The sequence below is a fragment of the Polypterus senegalus genome, chromosome 16, assembly GCF_016835505.1.
Source record: "Polypterus senegalus isolate Bchr_013 chromosome 16, ASM1683550v1, whole genome shotgun sequence".
NCBI lineage: Eukaryota > Metazoa > Chordata > Cladistia > Polypteriformes > Polypteridae > Polypterus > Polypterus senegalus.
The window spans coordinates 94957774-94976026 of NC_053169.1; the positions used below are offsets into that span (position 1 = coordinate 94957774).

Consider the following 18253-nt stretch of genomic DNA (forward strand, 5'->3'; position numbering starts at 1 on the left):
ATCATGAAATGGACTTAAATAAATGTCTACGATCAATACAGTAAACAGCAAAAGTTACTAACAATGTCCTCAACCGTTCTCATTGTACTATATTCTGAACAACAACTCGGCATAAAATTACATTTTTTTTTCTGTTTTACCATTGCTGGTTTCAATTTCTCCTGTAACAATAAGCAGGTTTATTGACAGTATTGGTTTAAAAAAAAAAATGGAAGGTTTTCCTTTGATTGAAAAGTATACTGTCATCAGTTAATTGTAGAGTTTTCACGTGTATACACTGCAGTGAAACCCCATTCTGCACGTTTGACCAACACAGAGCAGGTGGCCACTGTCCTTGTCCAGCAGCCTGACTCTCGCTCTGTTGGTTATGTATAACCTCACAAAATAACAGGCAGTGATGAGTAAAACTGCTGAATTTTTTTTCGCATACAGTTTTGTGAAATTGATGCTAAATTTGCTTAGCAAGTAATTTCACAACAGCAAAACCTAATGAAAAGGGTGTGTTGGAATTTTTAATTTTTTTTTAGGGGAGCTAAAAGAAAGGAACATTGCTTCTTAATGGTTTGGCAACACTATAAATCCCTTATGGATCTGTCTGTTTCTCTAAAAAAAGGTTTAGATGAAAATAAATGGGCAGAAACTGTCTTTTTGGAAAGTCAACATGGCTTAACACAACCCACAATGAGACAAAATAATGTACCCTTAGACCAGGGATCTTCACTCGCAGTCCTCGAGGGCTGCAGAGTCTACAGGCTTTTATTCCATCCAGTTTCCAAATTAGAAGACAATCCTTGCTGATGATGGCTGTTTAACTATACTGCTTGATGGCGCTTTCATTCATCCACAACAAATTTAAATTACATTGTAGACATGTCTTTTCTGGGAATGTTATCCATGTTTTTGTGGACCAGAATGGATTTGCACTTCATGATCCTCCCCTTTTCCCTTTCAATTATTTCTAAACCTTTTATTCACACAGACACTTTGTGATTTACATTCATAATTGAAAATGGAAGTTAGCTGGAGAGCTGTCGGTGATTTAGTTCATTATCATTTCGTTAGTAACTGCGGTTGGCTAAGAAAACAGGAAACCATTAAAACCTGAATGCAGTTGTTTAAAACTAAAATAGGCAATTAAGCATTCTGAATCGTAACAAGGAAGTTAACTAAAGTTAAGTCCATAAAACATACAGATTTAGCGGTAAATAAATGTGTTCTAATAAAGAAGCTACATTCACTGCTTGAGTGAGGATCTCTGTCTTAGACAATAGCTGTAATTCAGCAAGATAATAAAATCGTTATCCAAACGGGATGAAAAGAAAACGCTGTGCCTGTGGTCTGAGACGACATCTCGCTTTGGCTGGTACAAACCTTTGGGTGCGCTGATAAAAATGTTCTCTCATCAGCCCCAGCGCTCATCTGTTGCCTGATGGGAATGGTAGTCTCTAGAGACAAGACTTTGTGCCAAGAGATTTAACCACGCCTGGGGCTGGAAATAAAAGACAAAGAGTAGATGACAAAGTAGAACGTTGTAAAGAAGTTCAAAAACGTTGGTGAGATACACATGCAGAGCAGGTTAGAGATAATGGAAGTACGAAAATTCAAAAGTATCAAAAAAATGATAGTAAAGATCGCATTACCACAAACAAACAGAAATTATTACTCGGTGAAACAACGGAACAGCGAAAAGAGATCAAATATATTGTTCGGATTTAAACTTTAAGTCAGAGACTTGTAGATCGTTTAATTCATGTTGCCATCAGGGAAAAGTAGTGTTTCTTCCCAATGAAGAGGCGTATCCTCGAGATTTAAAAGATTTGTTGTTTGGCGAAAGTGAAATCCACATACGCGAGCGGCAGAAATGCAAAGTGGCTGGGGGTTTGAGCGAAGCGAGCAGGGGTCAAAGCCCCCTAGTTTTATATATATTTTAATAAACGTCACATCTGTGTACCATTCTTTCTGAGATCAAGAAGTGGCATAAAACCCCAGTAGATCATAAGAAATACTAAAGACTGCCTTTTAAAACAAATGATAAATAATTGAGGGAAAACTTGACCAGTAAATGGGTTTGTTTTATGGATTGCTAATTCTTTTGTTATCTCCATTCTCCACGAAAACATGAGATTACAGATTTGTCCCTGTCATTATTACAAACTGCACATGGTAAGTAACAGATTTTAAAAAATATAATTTTTGGGTGGTGTGTTCCTTTAAATCCCATTTTGGGGTACATCTGAGGCAGCCAGATATTGAACTGAGCCCACTTGAGCTCCTTCTGGTTGATCCTGTTATTCATGCCTCCCTGAGTCCCTAATTTTAATTAAAGTTCTTAGAGTTAATTAAAGTTCACACAGCAGGGTTCTACCTGTTCCCTTTGCCATCTATTACACTAGGGGAAATTCACTTGGCCTTCTGCCAGTCCCCTAAACCATCTGGGAGACCAATTTAAAAAAAAATAGCCATAATGCCTAATGATGACTTCTGTTTTATCAATTTTGACACTGGAAGGGCCTAGTCAACAATGTGGACTCTTCTTGTTAAGTACAAACACTGCCATGTCTTGTGTCTTATGCCCAAGCTATGCCTGTTCTGCTCCTAGGAATCCTTTGGCAGCTGTGCTGTATTTGTCTCTTTAAATAGTGCTAGAGAGAGGTCCAAAGGGGGGGGCACAGTATGTGGATTAAGTCTTCTGCCACCCACCCCGAGAGAAGCACATCAAGGCTAGAAGGCCAACTACAGAGGAATTTGGCAAGTATGAAAGAGAAGGCTGCCTTGGAAAAGAATTATTCATCACGGGAAGGCTCTTTTGGGATCAGAGGCTTTTGAAATGCAAGGCTCCCTTTGAAGACAAAAAGCAACAGGGGCAGACGCCATGAGAAGTGGCAGACTGCAGGAAGAGTTAATGGGATGAGAAGCCAGGAGGGGATTGGGAAGTCGTTGACAGTTTTCCTTTTGCCTGGTGTTCAGGGAGTCTAGGGATGGGGGTTGGATGAAGGAAGAAATAAAAAAGGCGAAAATTACATTTCACGTTCTTTTCTGGCATAATGACACCAAAGCAAATTGGAGAATGTTATCAGTGTGGCTCTTGGGAGAGGATAAGCAGAACCTGCGTGCCAACCTGTGTGGCGCCAGGGTCACCTCAGTGTGACGTTCCAGATATAAGAAGGTGGGACTTGGGCAGGAATGTGAGCACTGAATTAGAGGACATGCCATTTGGGTGTGTGCGAGTAAATTAGAATGTTTATGTTAATGTATTATTATTTTTAGTCAGATATATAATTATTTCTTGTTGCTTATACATCCTTCTATCTTCAAACTTCTAGATTACGGAATTGTAGCATATCCTAAGAAGACCAGTTGCAAAAAATAAGAGGAAACGACGTGGAGCCAGGTGTGCATTAATTTTCTAGCTTGGGTGTTATTGGATCCCAGCCCTTAAAGGGATTCCAACCTGACCTAAAGCACGCGGTCTTATTGTAAAGGTGTCTACGAGAGACACTTTATCCTTCTAAGGTTCTTTTTCATCAATGGACATGTTAATCCTGGAAATGCCTAAGTAATGTTCCTGTGCTTACTAATCTTGTTTTACATGTACATGCTGTAATACTTACCTCTGGAATCTATAACAAGAGCGGGCTGCACGCTGATGAGACCAGACTTGTTCTCAGTTTTCCACCGCTTAAGGGATTTATCTTTGAACCTCCAAGTACCACAGAAATGGCAGGCTGCACGCTTTCTATGGCCTGAACCTCTGAATAAACAGCTGGGACCAATCTTGGTTCCAGCTTTTCACCCCTGATATATTATGGAAGCTTTTTTAAACCTTATGATTGGGTTAGGAAATAACAGAACCTGGATAATTATCTGTCCTTCATCCTATAGAATCTGAGAATCTACCCTCTGGTGATTGTTAGTGTCAGTAAAGATCAAGGTAGTTTCATTGAGATGACAAAATCTTTACTCCAATCTAAAATTGTGTTTATCTGCAAATGAAACCAGACATATCAAACACGAAGTTAAAATAAAAAACATACAAATCAAAGTTCACATAGCAAGGTTCCCATCAGATAGTTTGTATGACTTTTTAGCTGTTGCAGTCTTTACCTTCTTAATCCATCTGAGGTATTCCTTTAAAGTACAAGATATTGCACAGTCTTTCTCCTCTTTGGCTGGTTGGGACGCTGATGTCTCTGAAAATGCTTTCAAATCATGTCCTTTATGGGGTGCCTTGGTGGCTGATTATGCAAAATTTAGCAATAGTTCATCAATCAATGAACAACTGATACCTTCCAATGGTCCTGTTACAAGTCAGTGGAGCAACTGTAGGGTAAGAATGGTGTCCTTAGTGCAATTTTTAGTATACTTGTAATAGAGAATACTTTATTTGTCCCCTCAGGCAAATAATATTTCACAGAAAATGTATGACTATAATAAAAAAAAAAACAAACAATAGTAAAAACATCTGTAAACAAATGTACTGGAGCTTTATGCATACAGTGCTGCTTAAGAATGTGTGATAAACAGAAAACTCTATGTATACTAAAGAGAGGTTGAGGAAAAATGAACCGATATGCAGTTTCCAGCTGTGATAATTGTAAGTTCATCCTTGGCTCTAATAGCTGGTGGTGGTGCATTTGTGGTGCTGATGCCTCACAATAAGGAGACTGGGGGTTGTGTTCTGGTTACTTCCTCTATGGAAACTTGCATGTTCTTCCTGTGTCCGCATGGGTTTCCTCTCACAGTCCAAAGACATGCAGGTTATTGTACCTGGCAATCGTAAAATGGCTCTAGTGTGTGTGTATGTGTGTGTATTTGGCCTGCAATGGACTGGCACCCTGTCCAGAAATTGAACCTGCCTTGTGTCTGATTTTTGCAGGGTCTAGCGGCATCTGTCCCATGACCCTGCCCTGGATAAGCCGGTTAAGAAGGATGGATGGATAGATGGGGTGCACTTATGTTTCATATGACTGTTGTGGCCACTATTGGGCATGACTGAACCCCAAACCCTGACCACAACTCCACCGATGACCTTCCCAGTATCAAATTGCCCCTTTTATTAAACCAAACACTTTACAATGGCTTCTTTACAAGGTTTGTACAAGCACAACCAAGTCTCTTCTTTTTACTCCTTCATTTTTTCTCACTCCACTCCATCTTGCAAGGGTGAGGCAGAGAAGCTTCCTTTATCCTCTACTGGCAGTACTTCCAGTGCCATAACATTGCTCTTCTGGGCTAGGTAGAACCTCCTTCAAATCAGGAATCCTGCTCCCTCTGGCAGCTCCTACGAAACAGCCAGGCGGCCAATTGGAACTACAGCATATATGCAGCCCTGCAGTTTGCACACACGAGATCCACCACAGTGATGCTGCCACCTATCATTCTGGGGGAATATGTAGCCCTGGAGGACAATCTTCTTCCACCCTTCCCTATTAAAGGCTTCCTGGTGGGGTAAGGAGCCATCTGCCCCAGTCAGGATGCCACCAAACTTGTGTTCTTTGACACTCTATATACTGGATTTGTTAGTATGTGAATGCTCACATAGAGGCATGCTGCAAGATGTGGTTAATGTGCAAAAATAAGTAGTTGAGCTCCCATGTAGAACATATGTAGTATTTTATTGATAGACATACAGAACATATTCACTTCCCAACCCAGTAAAACCATTAACAATTCATTCAATCCATTTTCAGTTATAGGCTCATGGGGCACTGGAGTTAATTCAGGCAGAAGCATGTGCAAGACAGCTGCTAGACATCAGTTTATTGCAAAAATAAAAACACGAAGGAAAAACAGAACAATCCCATTAAAAAAAGATTTTAATTTACAATGCATAGGTAGCTGCAATGATAATATAAACCTTTCCCTATAAAAGCTGAATTCACGGGCTTTATCAACAAAAGACAAGCATATGGGGGTGGGGTCTCTAATCTTATTTGAATGAAACGCGTAATCGGTTGTAATATTATGCGCTGGGGCGTGAGCTTAGAATCATTCTACCCGCGAAAGAGACTTAATTTATGAAAATGACCTCAGTTTGAATAAAATGGGTGTTACTAAATGCTAATTAAACCCTCAGCCCACCTGGCAACCCCAATGTCTGTCCCACGTCAAACTAGACATGTAATTTATATGATTATTATTATCGGTAAAGGACCTCGACTCTCACGCGACCCTGAAATGGATCAAGCGGGTGTAAGAATGTTCTGTTATCTCATTAAGGTTTGACATAACGTACATATGTTGGCACTTTGGTTCTCAAATATGGGAACTAAAATATTTGCATCCAACCTTCCCGAGTCTTAATCTTACCTTGCACCTGGTTATGCCATGATGCTCTGCAACCCGTAGTTGTAGGCGAGTTCAAAATTAATGGACGAAATGCAAGAAAAATGAAAATCGCCGCGGGCAAGGGGCGTGGCCAATGGAGAAGGCGGTGTTTATGCATGCGCTTCATCCGGGTCCCTCCCCTCCGTGGCGGCGGCGCTGTGCCGCCGCTGCGTTTGCGTTCTGTTTGTGAGATGACGTCACAGGGCGCAGGAATGGCGGCGCTGGCTGTAAGAGGAAGGCGCCCGGAGAGCTTCAAACTTTACTCTTCGTAGTAATCAACAGAATTGAAAAGAAGAGACAAGAAAACAAATCGAGGAGAGAGAAAACTTTCGACAGCTGCACTTTGGGAGTAAAACTATTTTTTTTTAACTTTAAAGAGGCAGAAGAAGAATGCTGCACTAAAAGCCTGGGGTGACTTTTAAAAAGATTTTTTGGACTGTTGCCGTTATTAGCATTCTTATTATTTTATTTAAAAGTTTGCCTCCATCGCCGCCCATCACTTCCTTCACTTTATCTTACTGCGCCTCTGGCCTCCTCTTCCAGAACGCTGCTGGTGTGCTGCTGAGGTGTTCGTGGAGCCCGTTTATTTTATCCTTTTTTTCGCTCCCTTCATGTTAGAATGGAAAGTTTAACCCTGAGTGATGTGGAGCAGAAATACTACTCGGATTTGTTCGCGTACTGCGACACGGAGAACACGAAGAAAGTGGCATCCTTTGGCCGGGTTCTGGAGCTCTTCAGGGCGGCCCAGCTCCCCAACGAGGTGGTACTGCAGGTAAAAGGCGCGTGGCTCACATGGGGGAACTGAGAGCAAGTGCACGCGGGGTCCTGGAGGCTTAATGGCGTTCGTCCGGGGTCCTGTCTGTCGCCTCTAAAGTTCTGCCAGCGGTGACTTCGGTTTTGTTCGAGGGGCAGCTTTCGCATGCTTCGGAGTGGTCGCTCACGTGAGACGAAAGGCCGCGGGACTCCGTCCTACTTGTGCTGGGGCGGTTCACATTGTAGCATGTCCAGCTTGTATACTGAAGCAGGTGGCCTTTGGGAACTGCCGCATGCATATATAAATTTTTTTTTTTTTCACACTGTCGATTCAGCCCCATTTGAGGAGTTTTAAAGCTGATCCATGTCTGTCACTATCTTAAAACAGACCTGGTGTGTTGTTTGGATTTCCCCATGTTGCTTCCAGCCTAGAAGGTTTCAGCCATGGTGTGCGATTCCCTCCAGGAAACTCTTGCATTTACCTGGTGGAGAAGAGATTTTCTTCATTTTCCATTTCATAAAAGTTTGTCTTTGTGTAGTGCTCATTTGACCTGTGTGTTCATTCCTAGAAGTCACAGGGCCTCCGTATAACCGGTGCACCCTAAACGTGTGGGTGGGGCATCTGACTGGTGTTAGTACGGGGGTATCGGAATCCGATCCTGGATGTTTTCATTCCAATCACTTTCTTCATTATTATCCAGTTATTAATAGTAATGCTACGTGCCGTGTTACCTTGATTTTAAACGACTTGCTCCTCTTCTTTATGCTTTATACACCTATGAATGCGCACCTTCCACAAGTACATTCAATTTGTGTCGATCTGACAGTATGCTGATGACATGTTAATATGACGCCAGTTTGTACAGGGTAAAACCGTTACTTAAATCAGGTGGACTGTTTAGTTATCTGGTGTAATGACTCTGAAATGTCAAAAAAACACCAAAGAAATTATGTTTGATTTTAAGAGGCAGAAATCTGCACATTAACCCATCATTGGTCTGGGGAAGGAGGAAAAATTGATGACTGAATATAAATTCTGAGGAACTACCCTAGATAATAATCGTATTGGGGAATAATACTATACCAACATATATTGTAAATGCAATAAGTTCTTATTTCTCCTCCATGAACAGACTATTTAAAATGGACAAGGACCTAATGTCCTTTTATCGCAGTGTGGCACAGTCTAACCTTGCTTTCAGCTTCATTGTCTGACAAACCAAAATTTAAAAAGCTCCAGTAGATTACCAGACATGCAGCTAAAGTTATTGAGGCTGACACAGATTATTTGATAAAAGTGTGACAAAGGGCAATATTGAAAGAAATGGGAAATCGTCTCAACTGATGACAGACACCCATTACATGCAGAATTTAAATCGGGGAAGAATGTCACTTTAAAAAGCCATACCAATAACACTAGAAAATCCTTTCTTCCCAGTGGTATACATCTGTTTAATAAGGATTATAGGAGATGATAATACATTTCCCGCATGCAGTTTTTCCCCATGAAGTTAATGTGTTATCAAGCTGCTAGAAGAAATTTGCAAAGAATCAGATTTTCAGATAATGTAAATATATTAGAAAATCTTGGCAAGTTTTAACCTGTCATGTCACTACTTTTATATTTAATTTGTCTTGTTATTGGATACAACTGAGAAAGCAGAATTTCTTTTATAAACATTACTAAAAACTTTGAACCTTGTAGTGGGATTGATCTCAGTTGAGAATGAGACAGCCTGCTGGTATTGGAGCATGTGTCATTTGGGCATTGTTTTGTGTCTTTTTTTTTTTCTCTTTTCTCAGCACATCCATTCTGCCTTATTTAGGTATTTTTCAGGTTGACTTGTGGTTGTCATTATTTTTTAAGTGAAGGTTGAACTTAAAGTGATGGATTATTTAGATTTTCCCATGCTGGTTTCAGCCATGATTGTGATCCCCTTCATAAAACTCTTGCGGTTCCCTGGAGGGGTGATAGGCCCTTTTCATTTTCCATTTCAAATTATTTTGTATTTCTGTATTTTCTGCATTTCTCATTTAATTTGTCAGTTCAGTCCTACAAGTCCATAGCCAGCTATAGCCAATGTACCTTAAATGTGTGGGTGGGGCATGTGTTAAGTTAGTGCCTTGAATTATACCCGTGAGTGTCTTTTACTGTACGAGTACAGCAAACCTGATGAGGAAGGTTCTGAAGGCAAGTATGAATGCTGCCATGCAGGAGATATCCGAGACCTTGGTATCATATCCTGTTTCTACTTTTTTTCTTGGCATAGTTGCAAGTAATCTGTGTCTATCCAGGCACTTAACATTTAGGAACCAGCCCAGGATGTAATGCTGTTCCTTCACTGGGCCTACACATGCCTGTGTTAGTACTTGTAATAAGCCTTGACTCAATTACATTTTTTGTTTATTAATATTGACATTGTTACCCCCAAATGAGACACAGCTGCTTTTCCTGCAGCATAGTTTTTTCTTTGTGTTTGGTGATCCTATAGAACTCACAGTCATTTACCGAGCACTAAAAAAATAGTCAAAAGAATAAGTTTCCTGTACAGTAAAATGTAGTATTATTATTATTATTATTTATGTAATGTCTTTCCCATGCTCAGAACGCTTCATAGAATTTCAAAATGAACAGGAAAATGATGAATTATAGAACACTGGATGCCAAAATAGACATAAAACATTAAATAAAGATAAATCTAGGAAACACAAAGCTTTGAATTGGGATAAGAGACAATACACTAGAGTAAAAACAAATATTACAAGAAAATCCTGAAGAAACAGCATGATTTGTGAACAAGTGCAATTCACTTTGAGCACCTGGACTAAGAAATTAAGGTTGGAATGTCAGGGTAAGTTAAATGCCATCCTAAACAAATGAGTTTTTTGTTTTTAATTTTGAATTTTGTCAGCAAATCTAATTAGAATAAATTAAGGTAATTCCAAAGCCTGGGTGCATTATAGTTGATGACTCTGTCAACTTTTATAAAACAGGTTAGTATGGGCACAATGTGATGTTTGTTGTTTTACAGTTTATTGTAAATAGGGGGAAAAAGTCTAAACATTCATTATGTTGCAGAAAAGAAAGGAAAATCAACTAAACAGTACAGTAATAATTATATGTACATGTTTACAGGGAAGCACTGCAAGACCCAACATCCTGATTTTGAACTCTCTGCCCAGTCAATATCTGTGTGGAAGTTGTCGATTATTTGACTGTGTGGGTTTTCCTTCAGGTACTGGGGTTGTCCCTAAACATTTCCGAAGATGTATGTGTGTGTGTTCAGGTAATTCATAATTCCAAATGTTCCCCATGGAATGGCGTCATGTCTATGGTTGGTTGCCTGTTCCTTCATTGTGCTTGGTGCTAGTCCGAAAACCGCTTGTTTCCTCCTTTCTCCCTCTCTCGTGATCCTGACTAGAATTTAATAAATTAGTGAATTTTATCTAATGAGAGTCCATTTTCTGAGCCACTAATTCCACATCGCAAGGGGACAGATCCTATCTTGGTTGCATCAATTGCAGAGCTCACTTGGACTTAATCCAATTCAGGATTCCCTTAAAAAGATGAAAAGTACATAAAAAAGACAAACTCCAGATTGAAGATTCTATTCAAAGTCTTAAAGGATGCTTTCAGTGTACAGACTGAGATTTGTTTAAAGAAACAAGCACTGATTAACTTTCTAATGTTATCAACCAACTATATTATCATTACTTTCTGTGAAGTCATGCTTATCCCAACTAAAAGTGTAAAGGTTTATCCTAAGAACGAGTCTATAATGTCATTATTATATAAAAAAAAAGTACATTTTAAATAAGGCAATACTAATACTACAGTAGCACCGCTGCACAGAGGGATTTAATACTTTGTTTAAAAAGGTAAAGTTGATTATAATGATTTAATTAAACAGAAATAGTCCACTCAAATTTAGAACTTGGTTTAGTCCAGCATTAAAATCCTAGCTGGCCAGTGTCCGTAAAAATAACAACAGTATAAGGGTTTCTGGCTTTAATCCACCTGATTTAGCTAATGGGTTTAAAGAATACAAATTGAGGTTTTGGAAGATTGATTTTGCTGAGCAAGTTCAATGTTTAAAGTGAAAGGTTTCAAATAAGACAGAGAAGAATTTTTTTTTTTTTTTAAATTAAAAACCAGTTTTGGACAAGGCCGTGTTAGTGGAAGGCTTCTGAAATCTTGTGTAGAGCAGCTCAGGTCAGTTTTTTACTTTTATTTTTAGGTTGTCATTAGAACAGCAGGAGGTTCCAAAACTATGGAAGCAGGTCACAGTAATTTCAATGGTTAAAAAAAAAAACCTAACTTCAGATCAGTGGATGTAACACGACTAGTTATTAAATAATTTGAACAATTCATAATTAGAAGAAAACTCAGTTTATTAGATCCACTGTATTTTAGTTTGCCTACCAGTCTAATAGAGGGATAGAGGACGCCATTGCCACATTGCTTTGTCTGTTGTATAACCACTAGGAGGGCATCAAAACTCATGGGAGGCTCCTACTTGTTGACTTCCAATCAACTTTTAATACCTGCAGGAGGTGTGTAAAAGCTTTTAATTTGGACATTAATTTAGAAGGGAGACTGAGTGATATGACTTTTTAACAGGTTGCGAAAAGTGAAAATAAAATGGTTGTCTTTTGTGACATGCTGTCCTCATCCCCAGTGTTCCCTAAGGGCTCTGTTCTTACACCTCCTTTGTAAATTCTTTACATTGCCAGTTGTAGAGCAAATTTGAAAACGGGTTCATCTTAAAATTTGCTGATGAGTCAATGGTTGCAAACCTAACTGAAGAGAATGAAAGCAATCATATTCCTGTTGTACACGATTTTGGTAACTGGTGTGATGATTTTTTTTTTTTTTTTATACACCTAATAATACAAAAACTTAAACTAATAATTGATTTTAGAAGAAACACCCTTCTCCCACAAGAATGAATCATCAAGCACCAGTCAGTGAGGATTGTTGAAATTTCTAAATATATGGAAACAATAATAGACTCTAAACTAACTTTTAATGAAAAGTCAGAAACCATCTGTACTCTCTAAGGATGTTGAATCTTTTTAACGGGAGTCCAACCATTATCTTAATCTTTTATCAATCTTGTATAAAGCATGATTTCACTTATGTTATGCTGGCATGGTTAGGAAATCTTGATGTCAGCAATAAAAAAAGGAATACGTCAAAATGTGAAAGGCAGCAGTAACATGACAAAGTATCAACAGTCAAATCTGACAGTGTTGTTTTAATAAGCAAGTATTATACTGTATTGAGGATTACTTGTTCTGTGTATTGTATTGTCCCCCTTCTCCTTGACACCCACTGCACGCCCAACCTACCTGGAAAGGGGTCTCTCTTTGAACTGCCCTTCCCAAGGTTTTTTCTATTTTTTTTCCCAACTAGGGATTTTTTTTTTTTTTGGTTTTCTAATGTTATGCCGCAAGTGTTATGCTTTCTGCTACACTTCATTTGTACTATGTTTGTTTGATGGCAGGGCTCTTTGTGATGTGTTTTTAGTCTTACCATTGTTGTCTCTTTGTGTAAAACCTGCTGACAAACCAAATTTCTCTCTTGGGTCAATAAATTTGGATTAAATTGAATTAAAAAGCATGCAAATTCAATATGGACAACAACCAGGTGTGGGATTCAGACCCAGAAGCAGTCATCATACTACGCTAACTAATGTCAAATTAATTGGCAGTTAATATAAGCAGTTTTAGGATGTGGGAGGAATGCCTGATTACTCAGAGCAAACAAATGGAGACAAAGGGAGAATATGCAGCTTCCAACAAGTGGTGACCAGGTTTGGGTTCATTCTAAGTTTTTTTTTTTTTTTTAGAACTTCTAAAACAGCAGTGCCAGTCACATGGCTGCTGTACTCCTTAACAGACCAAGAGATACAAAGGTCTCCGGTCATATTACACATGGGTACATTAACTCTTTGAGGGCTAAATATTTTTTTCCAAAAAACATTTAGTTTCTGAAAAGCAATGGTTTCATGCAGATATCAACATAAAACGTCTGATGCTGCGGCTGCCAGTTTTTCAATAATGTGCGGCAGACTTGCTGCCAGGCTGTCTTCGCGTCACGGTTGCAGTGCATTGCAATCTGATTTCTACCTCTTACCATTGTTAAGTTGCAGTCCTCCTGGCAAACATTGCCATAGGCATGTCAGCTACTCGATTAGCTGGGGACCAGTCAGCTGAAGCTGGAACCTCACATTCGTTTTCGATCACTTGTGTCAAAATCGGAGTCCGGCAAGTCATAGTTCAGTTCAGAGATAATAGGCAGAACTTCGTCCACGGAGTATTTTGCTTTACGCATTCGCTGTGATCTCTCACCATTATGTTGGTGCCATTTTTGCTCTTGCTTGCACCTTACTACTCGCACGAGCGCAGAAAATCTTGGTCAAACCAATGAAGCTAACTTTCCTTCTAGCAACGAGAGTCCAACTAAAACATAACGGTTTGTTTTGGCACAGTTTACAGTTGATTACCATCGTCGGCTCCTTCTTTTGACAAAAGTCGACATCAGCCCTAAAAGAGTTAAAGTCATATAAACAGCTATTTGCAAACATACTGCAACGTGGTAGATGTTTTATAGTACATTAAACAAGGGTTTTTTTTTTTTTAATTTTTAAAATGCAGAGAAAATGTATTGAACTTTCTCCTTGTTTTCATTTCCTTAGGCTTCAGTCTAACCGTGTATTTTATATGACACATTTCATGGTAATAGTCTAGGTAATTATACGCTCAGATACGTCTTAAGTCTTCTTGCAATGACTAGGTGATGAGGTTAACTTGATTGTGATTTTAAATATGTGGTTTTTAAGGAGTTGCCACACCTAGTACGTTCAGTGATGCTTTTATGAACTGTGGTGCAGTCTCCCCAAAAGTCCGGTTTGTTTAGGTAGATGTGAACTTGCGAACAACATGCCAGGCTCCCTCTGTTTGACTGGAAATTGTGCAGGTTATTTTATGCAAATCCTATTACATTTGTACTTAGGTGCATATTTATGTTAACCTTTTTATTGTATTTAATGCTCCATGTTAACCCTTTACTCATTATGCGTCGAATAAGATTTCCCCAATTATCTGCAGCAAATACTTAGTGTGTCGACCACAGCCTGAACAATTTCACCCATAATGCACAGTATTTCATATCGTAAGATTTGTCCCATGTTGGATCACATTCATACCTCATGTTTAACGCTCCAGGGCTCGCTTAGTACCGCACTGAGACCACCATTTCCAGAGGGTCTAAGTAGAGATGTTTTGGTCTGCTTCCAAGTGCAAATGTGACCCAATTTGCATAAAATTACCAGGCTTGCTCTGACTGACTGGAAATTGTTCTATCACCTGATTGAAACTCCTGATAGACACCTTGCTTATGATTGTACAGCATTTGAAAAAGATGAGGTGTAAATTCACTAGTGACTGGGTCGATCACGACACATACTGGTTAGGCACGACATGAGCAGTGGTTCCCTCTGAGCCTGATGATCAAACCCCCTCAATCTTGATACACGCAGGTGTTGGCGTACTCAGAAAGCGATAGTTTTTCAGGCGTGATGTGGCTATGGAAGCACTAACTCTGACATAGGTAGTAAATGTTAATTAAATATTCCGAAATATAATTATTTGTTGATAAAGTTTAAGAGTTAAGGCAGTAGACGTGATTTGAGATATCCTAAATTGAGGCTATGTTCATATGGTGCCTACCAGAGAGTAAATACACAACAACCTGATACTTCTGTAATAAACCTGAAGCACATCAGCGGATGCCCTTGGGAGAGCTTGCCTTCTTTTGTACTTGCCAATCTGAAATGTTTACTTTTGTTGCTTTTTTGTTTGGTTTCCTAGGAAAACATGTTTTTGCTGTATGAAAGAAGTCCACAAGATGTTTAGTTGGCTTGAAAGTGTACAGTGTGATATGCAACCAAACTAACCAGAAATTGGGACAAAGTAACACATTATTCCCTGATTTGGAAGAAAGCAAATGGACTAGGAATGTCACAGCATGTTTCTAGTCCTGGGATAGTTTCAGTTTAGGAGGACTGTAGTTATTGCAGATGTTCAATGAAATCCATCTTTCAGTTGAAGCCTAATTCCTGATTTGTTTAATTAGGTGACTTGTTTTGCATTTGTGCTGGTTGCAGATTTCATGATGTTTAGCAATATACGTGCTGTTTTGTTTTGGTTTACAGGAGTACTCATCTGTATGCTTTGTTAATGTTATTAAAACTATTGGAATGAAATCAGACACCTGAAATTCAGGCAAGGAAGTATTCCAAATTTGTAACCTTTGCTCAAAATGTTTGTGGCAAAGTAAAAAGCTAGATTACTGAATCTTTTTAGAATTACTTAAAGTAGAAGTACTAGTAAATCACAGCTTAATTAAATCTGTACTTAAGTCAAAAAACACAATTACACGTCCAATTTAGAGGTTGGCAGCAGTGCAGACCTGCACCCAGTGTGGGCCTAGAGGACGTGAGACTGACCACACATTATCTCTAGTCTTAATATTTTATTTCTAGAAGTGTTACACTAGTCCTTGGGGAATTAGAATCTTGTATCTCTAGATGTGTATTCTAACTGAAAGGTTCAAATCAAATCATTGGATGTTTTTATGTCTCATTTGTAAGTTTTTTGAAATTTTATGAAAAATGGTTTCAATTCAAAAGAAACGTAAGAAAAAAGTAATATTTCCTTACATGCCCAATTATTTGTTTGTGGCAAGCTGATTAGATATTTGTTTTAGTTGCTTTTAAATATTGAAAATAGCCAATTTTCCAGAATAGACTGGCAAAGGAAGCAAACAACTCCTACTAAATCCTGATGGATTGTTATTTTAATCATTCGTTGCTTTATCAGAAAAGCTTTATTAAAGTTACTTAAGCAGAGAAATGTAACATTTTTCAAGCCCTCTCTAAATAGCTTAATTTCAAATGTGGATGTGCAGTCTACCGCTAGATATATTAATTGAGCAAAACACTGCAACATATTTTAATTCATATTTTACATACAGAAATGTGATAATTCATGTATTTAAAGAGGGTTTCTCAATTTATTTTCTTATTGTTCAAAACTAATTTTGTAGAGAGTTTGAAGCTACCGTAACAGCATTACTGTATTCCCAAAGGCAGGAACTAACCCAGTATAAACCACTTTTTTGTGTGGTACTGTTACACATACAGACCACCTGGGCTTGTTTATATAGAGTCATCAGGTCACCTGTAGGATGTGATTTTTATAAAATTGAAAAACTTAGGTAGAGGCCAGCACAAATATGGGGATAATGTGAAGGATCCTCCCAATGTCTTGGCTTGGAATCAGACCCTGGTCCTTGCAACTTTGTGCTCGCATTGCAGATAATAGGATTTAGTCTCCTATTAGGGATTTAATATAAACAAAAGCTTGCCATCAATGGGACTGATAGCATTTTATTAATATACTATATATTTATTATAAGGAGCTAATATACTTAATTTACAATATGTAACAACTTAGTTTGAAGCAAAAAGTACTATTGTTTTATTATTGTTATTAATAAATTTAAACTGAAATAGTACAAATTTATGCTTGGCTGATGTCTTTATCCATATAGAGGAATAATTTGGTGTATTGTGAAATGTGACAAACAGTTAATAACAAAATAATAATGTAAGTAATTAAATGTTACCCAAAATTTGTATTGTATTGCTTTTTTTATTTATGTATTTAGTTATTTAATAATTTCTTTATTTCAATGACTGCACATTCAACATGAAATATGCTTTTAAATGAATACTGTCATTTTCTCCCATTAGCATAGAAGGGCTTATTGGTTAGTTGCGTAATTCAGAGAGACCAGTCTCTAGTAGCCATTAGGCATGTTCAAATTTGCGAATTTGCACATCTCTGGTGTTTGAGTACAAGAACAAGTTGCAGAGAATTAACTGTTGTGAAGTGGCAACTTTAGTTCAAGCAGCTCTGAAATTATCATCCTCTCAAAGGTGTCTGCTGTAAACACTGATGGCTGAATGTCTCAGTCCACTGTACCAACAATTCACCAATCTAAAAACCGTATTTGGTCGAGCCCACTCCCATCAACTTTGAATTGGTAAAAGTGACAGGTGTATTTTATGTTAAGTGCTATGTCATTGAAACGAACAAAAACTAAATACCCAAAGAAATAAGCAATTGAATAAATATATATTGTAACATTTACATTCACATGTTTGATTTATTGTTACATTTTGCAATACATTAATTTATTTGTGAGTTTAATTTTGTTAATGTTGCTCCACATATCCAGGGTGATTTATGAAATGAGAATATGTTATAACTATTTGTTTTAACAGTTGGTGCACAGCTAGATTGAAGGATATGCTCAGGGTCACACCATGTGGTAAAGAGTGACCTGTTTTGGAGTGTAGATATTTTAGGGTTTTCAATCCAGTAGGCCTAGCTTTAATTAGTTTTTACAATGGCAAGCAGTCATTGTTGCTCCAAGAGGTTATTTCATGTTGGTTTTTATTACATGTCACTGCTCCAGTAGAAGCTTTTGGAGCCATTAACAATTCGTTCATGCTTTTTGTTAAAGCATTACCTTGAGAATTTCCATAATCCAAGAGAAGCAAAGGACAAATGTCATGTTAAACTTTAAAGCTGTAACACTGATAATTGAATAAAGCTTAAATTACTGCCTGGTCTGTTTAATACAATGTAAGTGTTAGTTTGGATACGTTTTGATTATTTAAGTCTAATGTTTGATTTCTAATTGCTTTGTAAAGGATATTAAAGGTGTGTCATTTTACAATACAGTATTTTGCTCTTCTGGTCTCCCAGTGTTTCCATGAATGTAGTTTCTCAAAATAAATGAAGCGCATTTCCCTTTTTTTTTTTTTGGTTTTTATCTATTGAAGGTTGATGATAAACACTGTGCGTGCCATTTCCATATTTCCTCTTTTGTGACATGCAGTGAAAATGTGATGACCTTTTGCTTCTTTATTGATTCTAGCTGAACTTTTGAACATAAATATTAAAAAGATTAGATGCCTTTGCAGTATACCTTGAGCTTTGCAGGAGGCTAGGAGAAATTTTTCTTTTCGCCAAAACTATTTGGATAGCAAAATTGCTTCCTTTTTTTTTTTTTTTTTTTTTTTCCCCCCTCTCCTTT

The 18253-nt window shown here is 38.0% G+C and overlaps 1 protein-coding gene across 3 annotated transcripts in view; it reads left to right on the forward strand.

The window, feature by feature from the left end:
- The first annotated feature begins 6501 nt into the window (after positions 1-6501).
- reps1 (RALBP1 associated Eps domain containing 1) overlaps positions 6502-18253 on the forward strand; it is an 80132-nt gene continuing 68380 nt past the window's right edge. For all 3 annotated transcript variants that reach the window (XM_039738827.1, XM_039738825.1, XM_039738826.1), the window contains exon 1: positions 6502-7099. In XM_039738827.1, the coding sequence (XP_039594761.1) occupies positions 6947-7099 (153 nt within the window). In that variant the 5' untranslated portion in view covers positions 6502-6946. The remainder of the gene's footprint in view (positions 7100-18253) is intronic.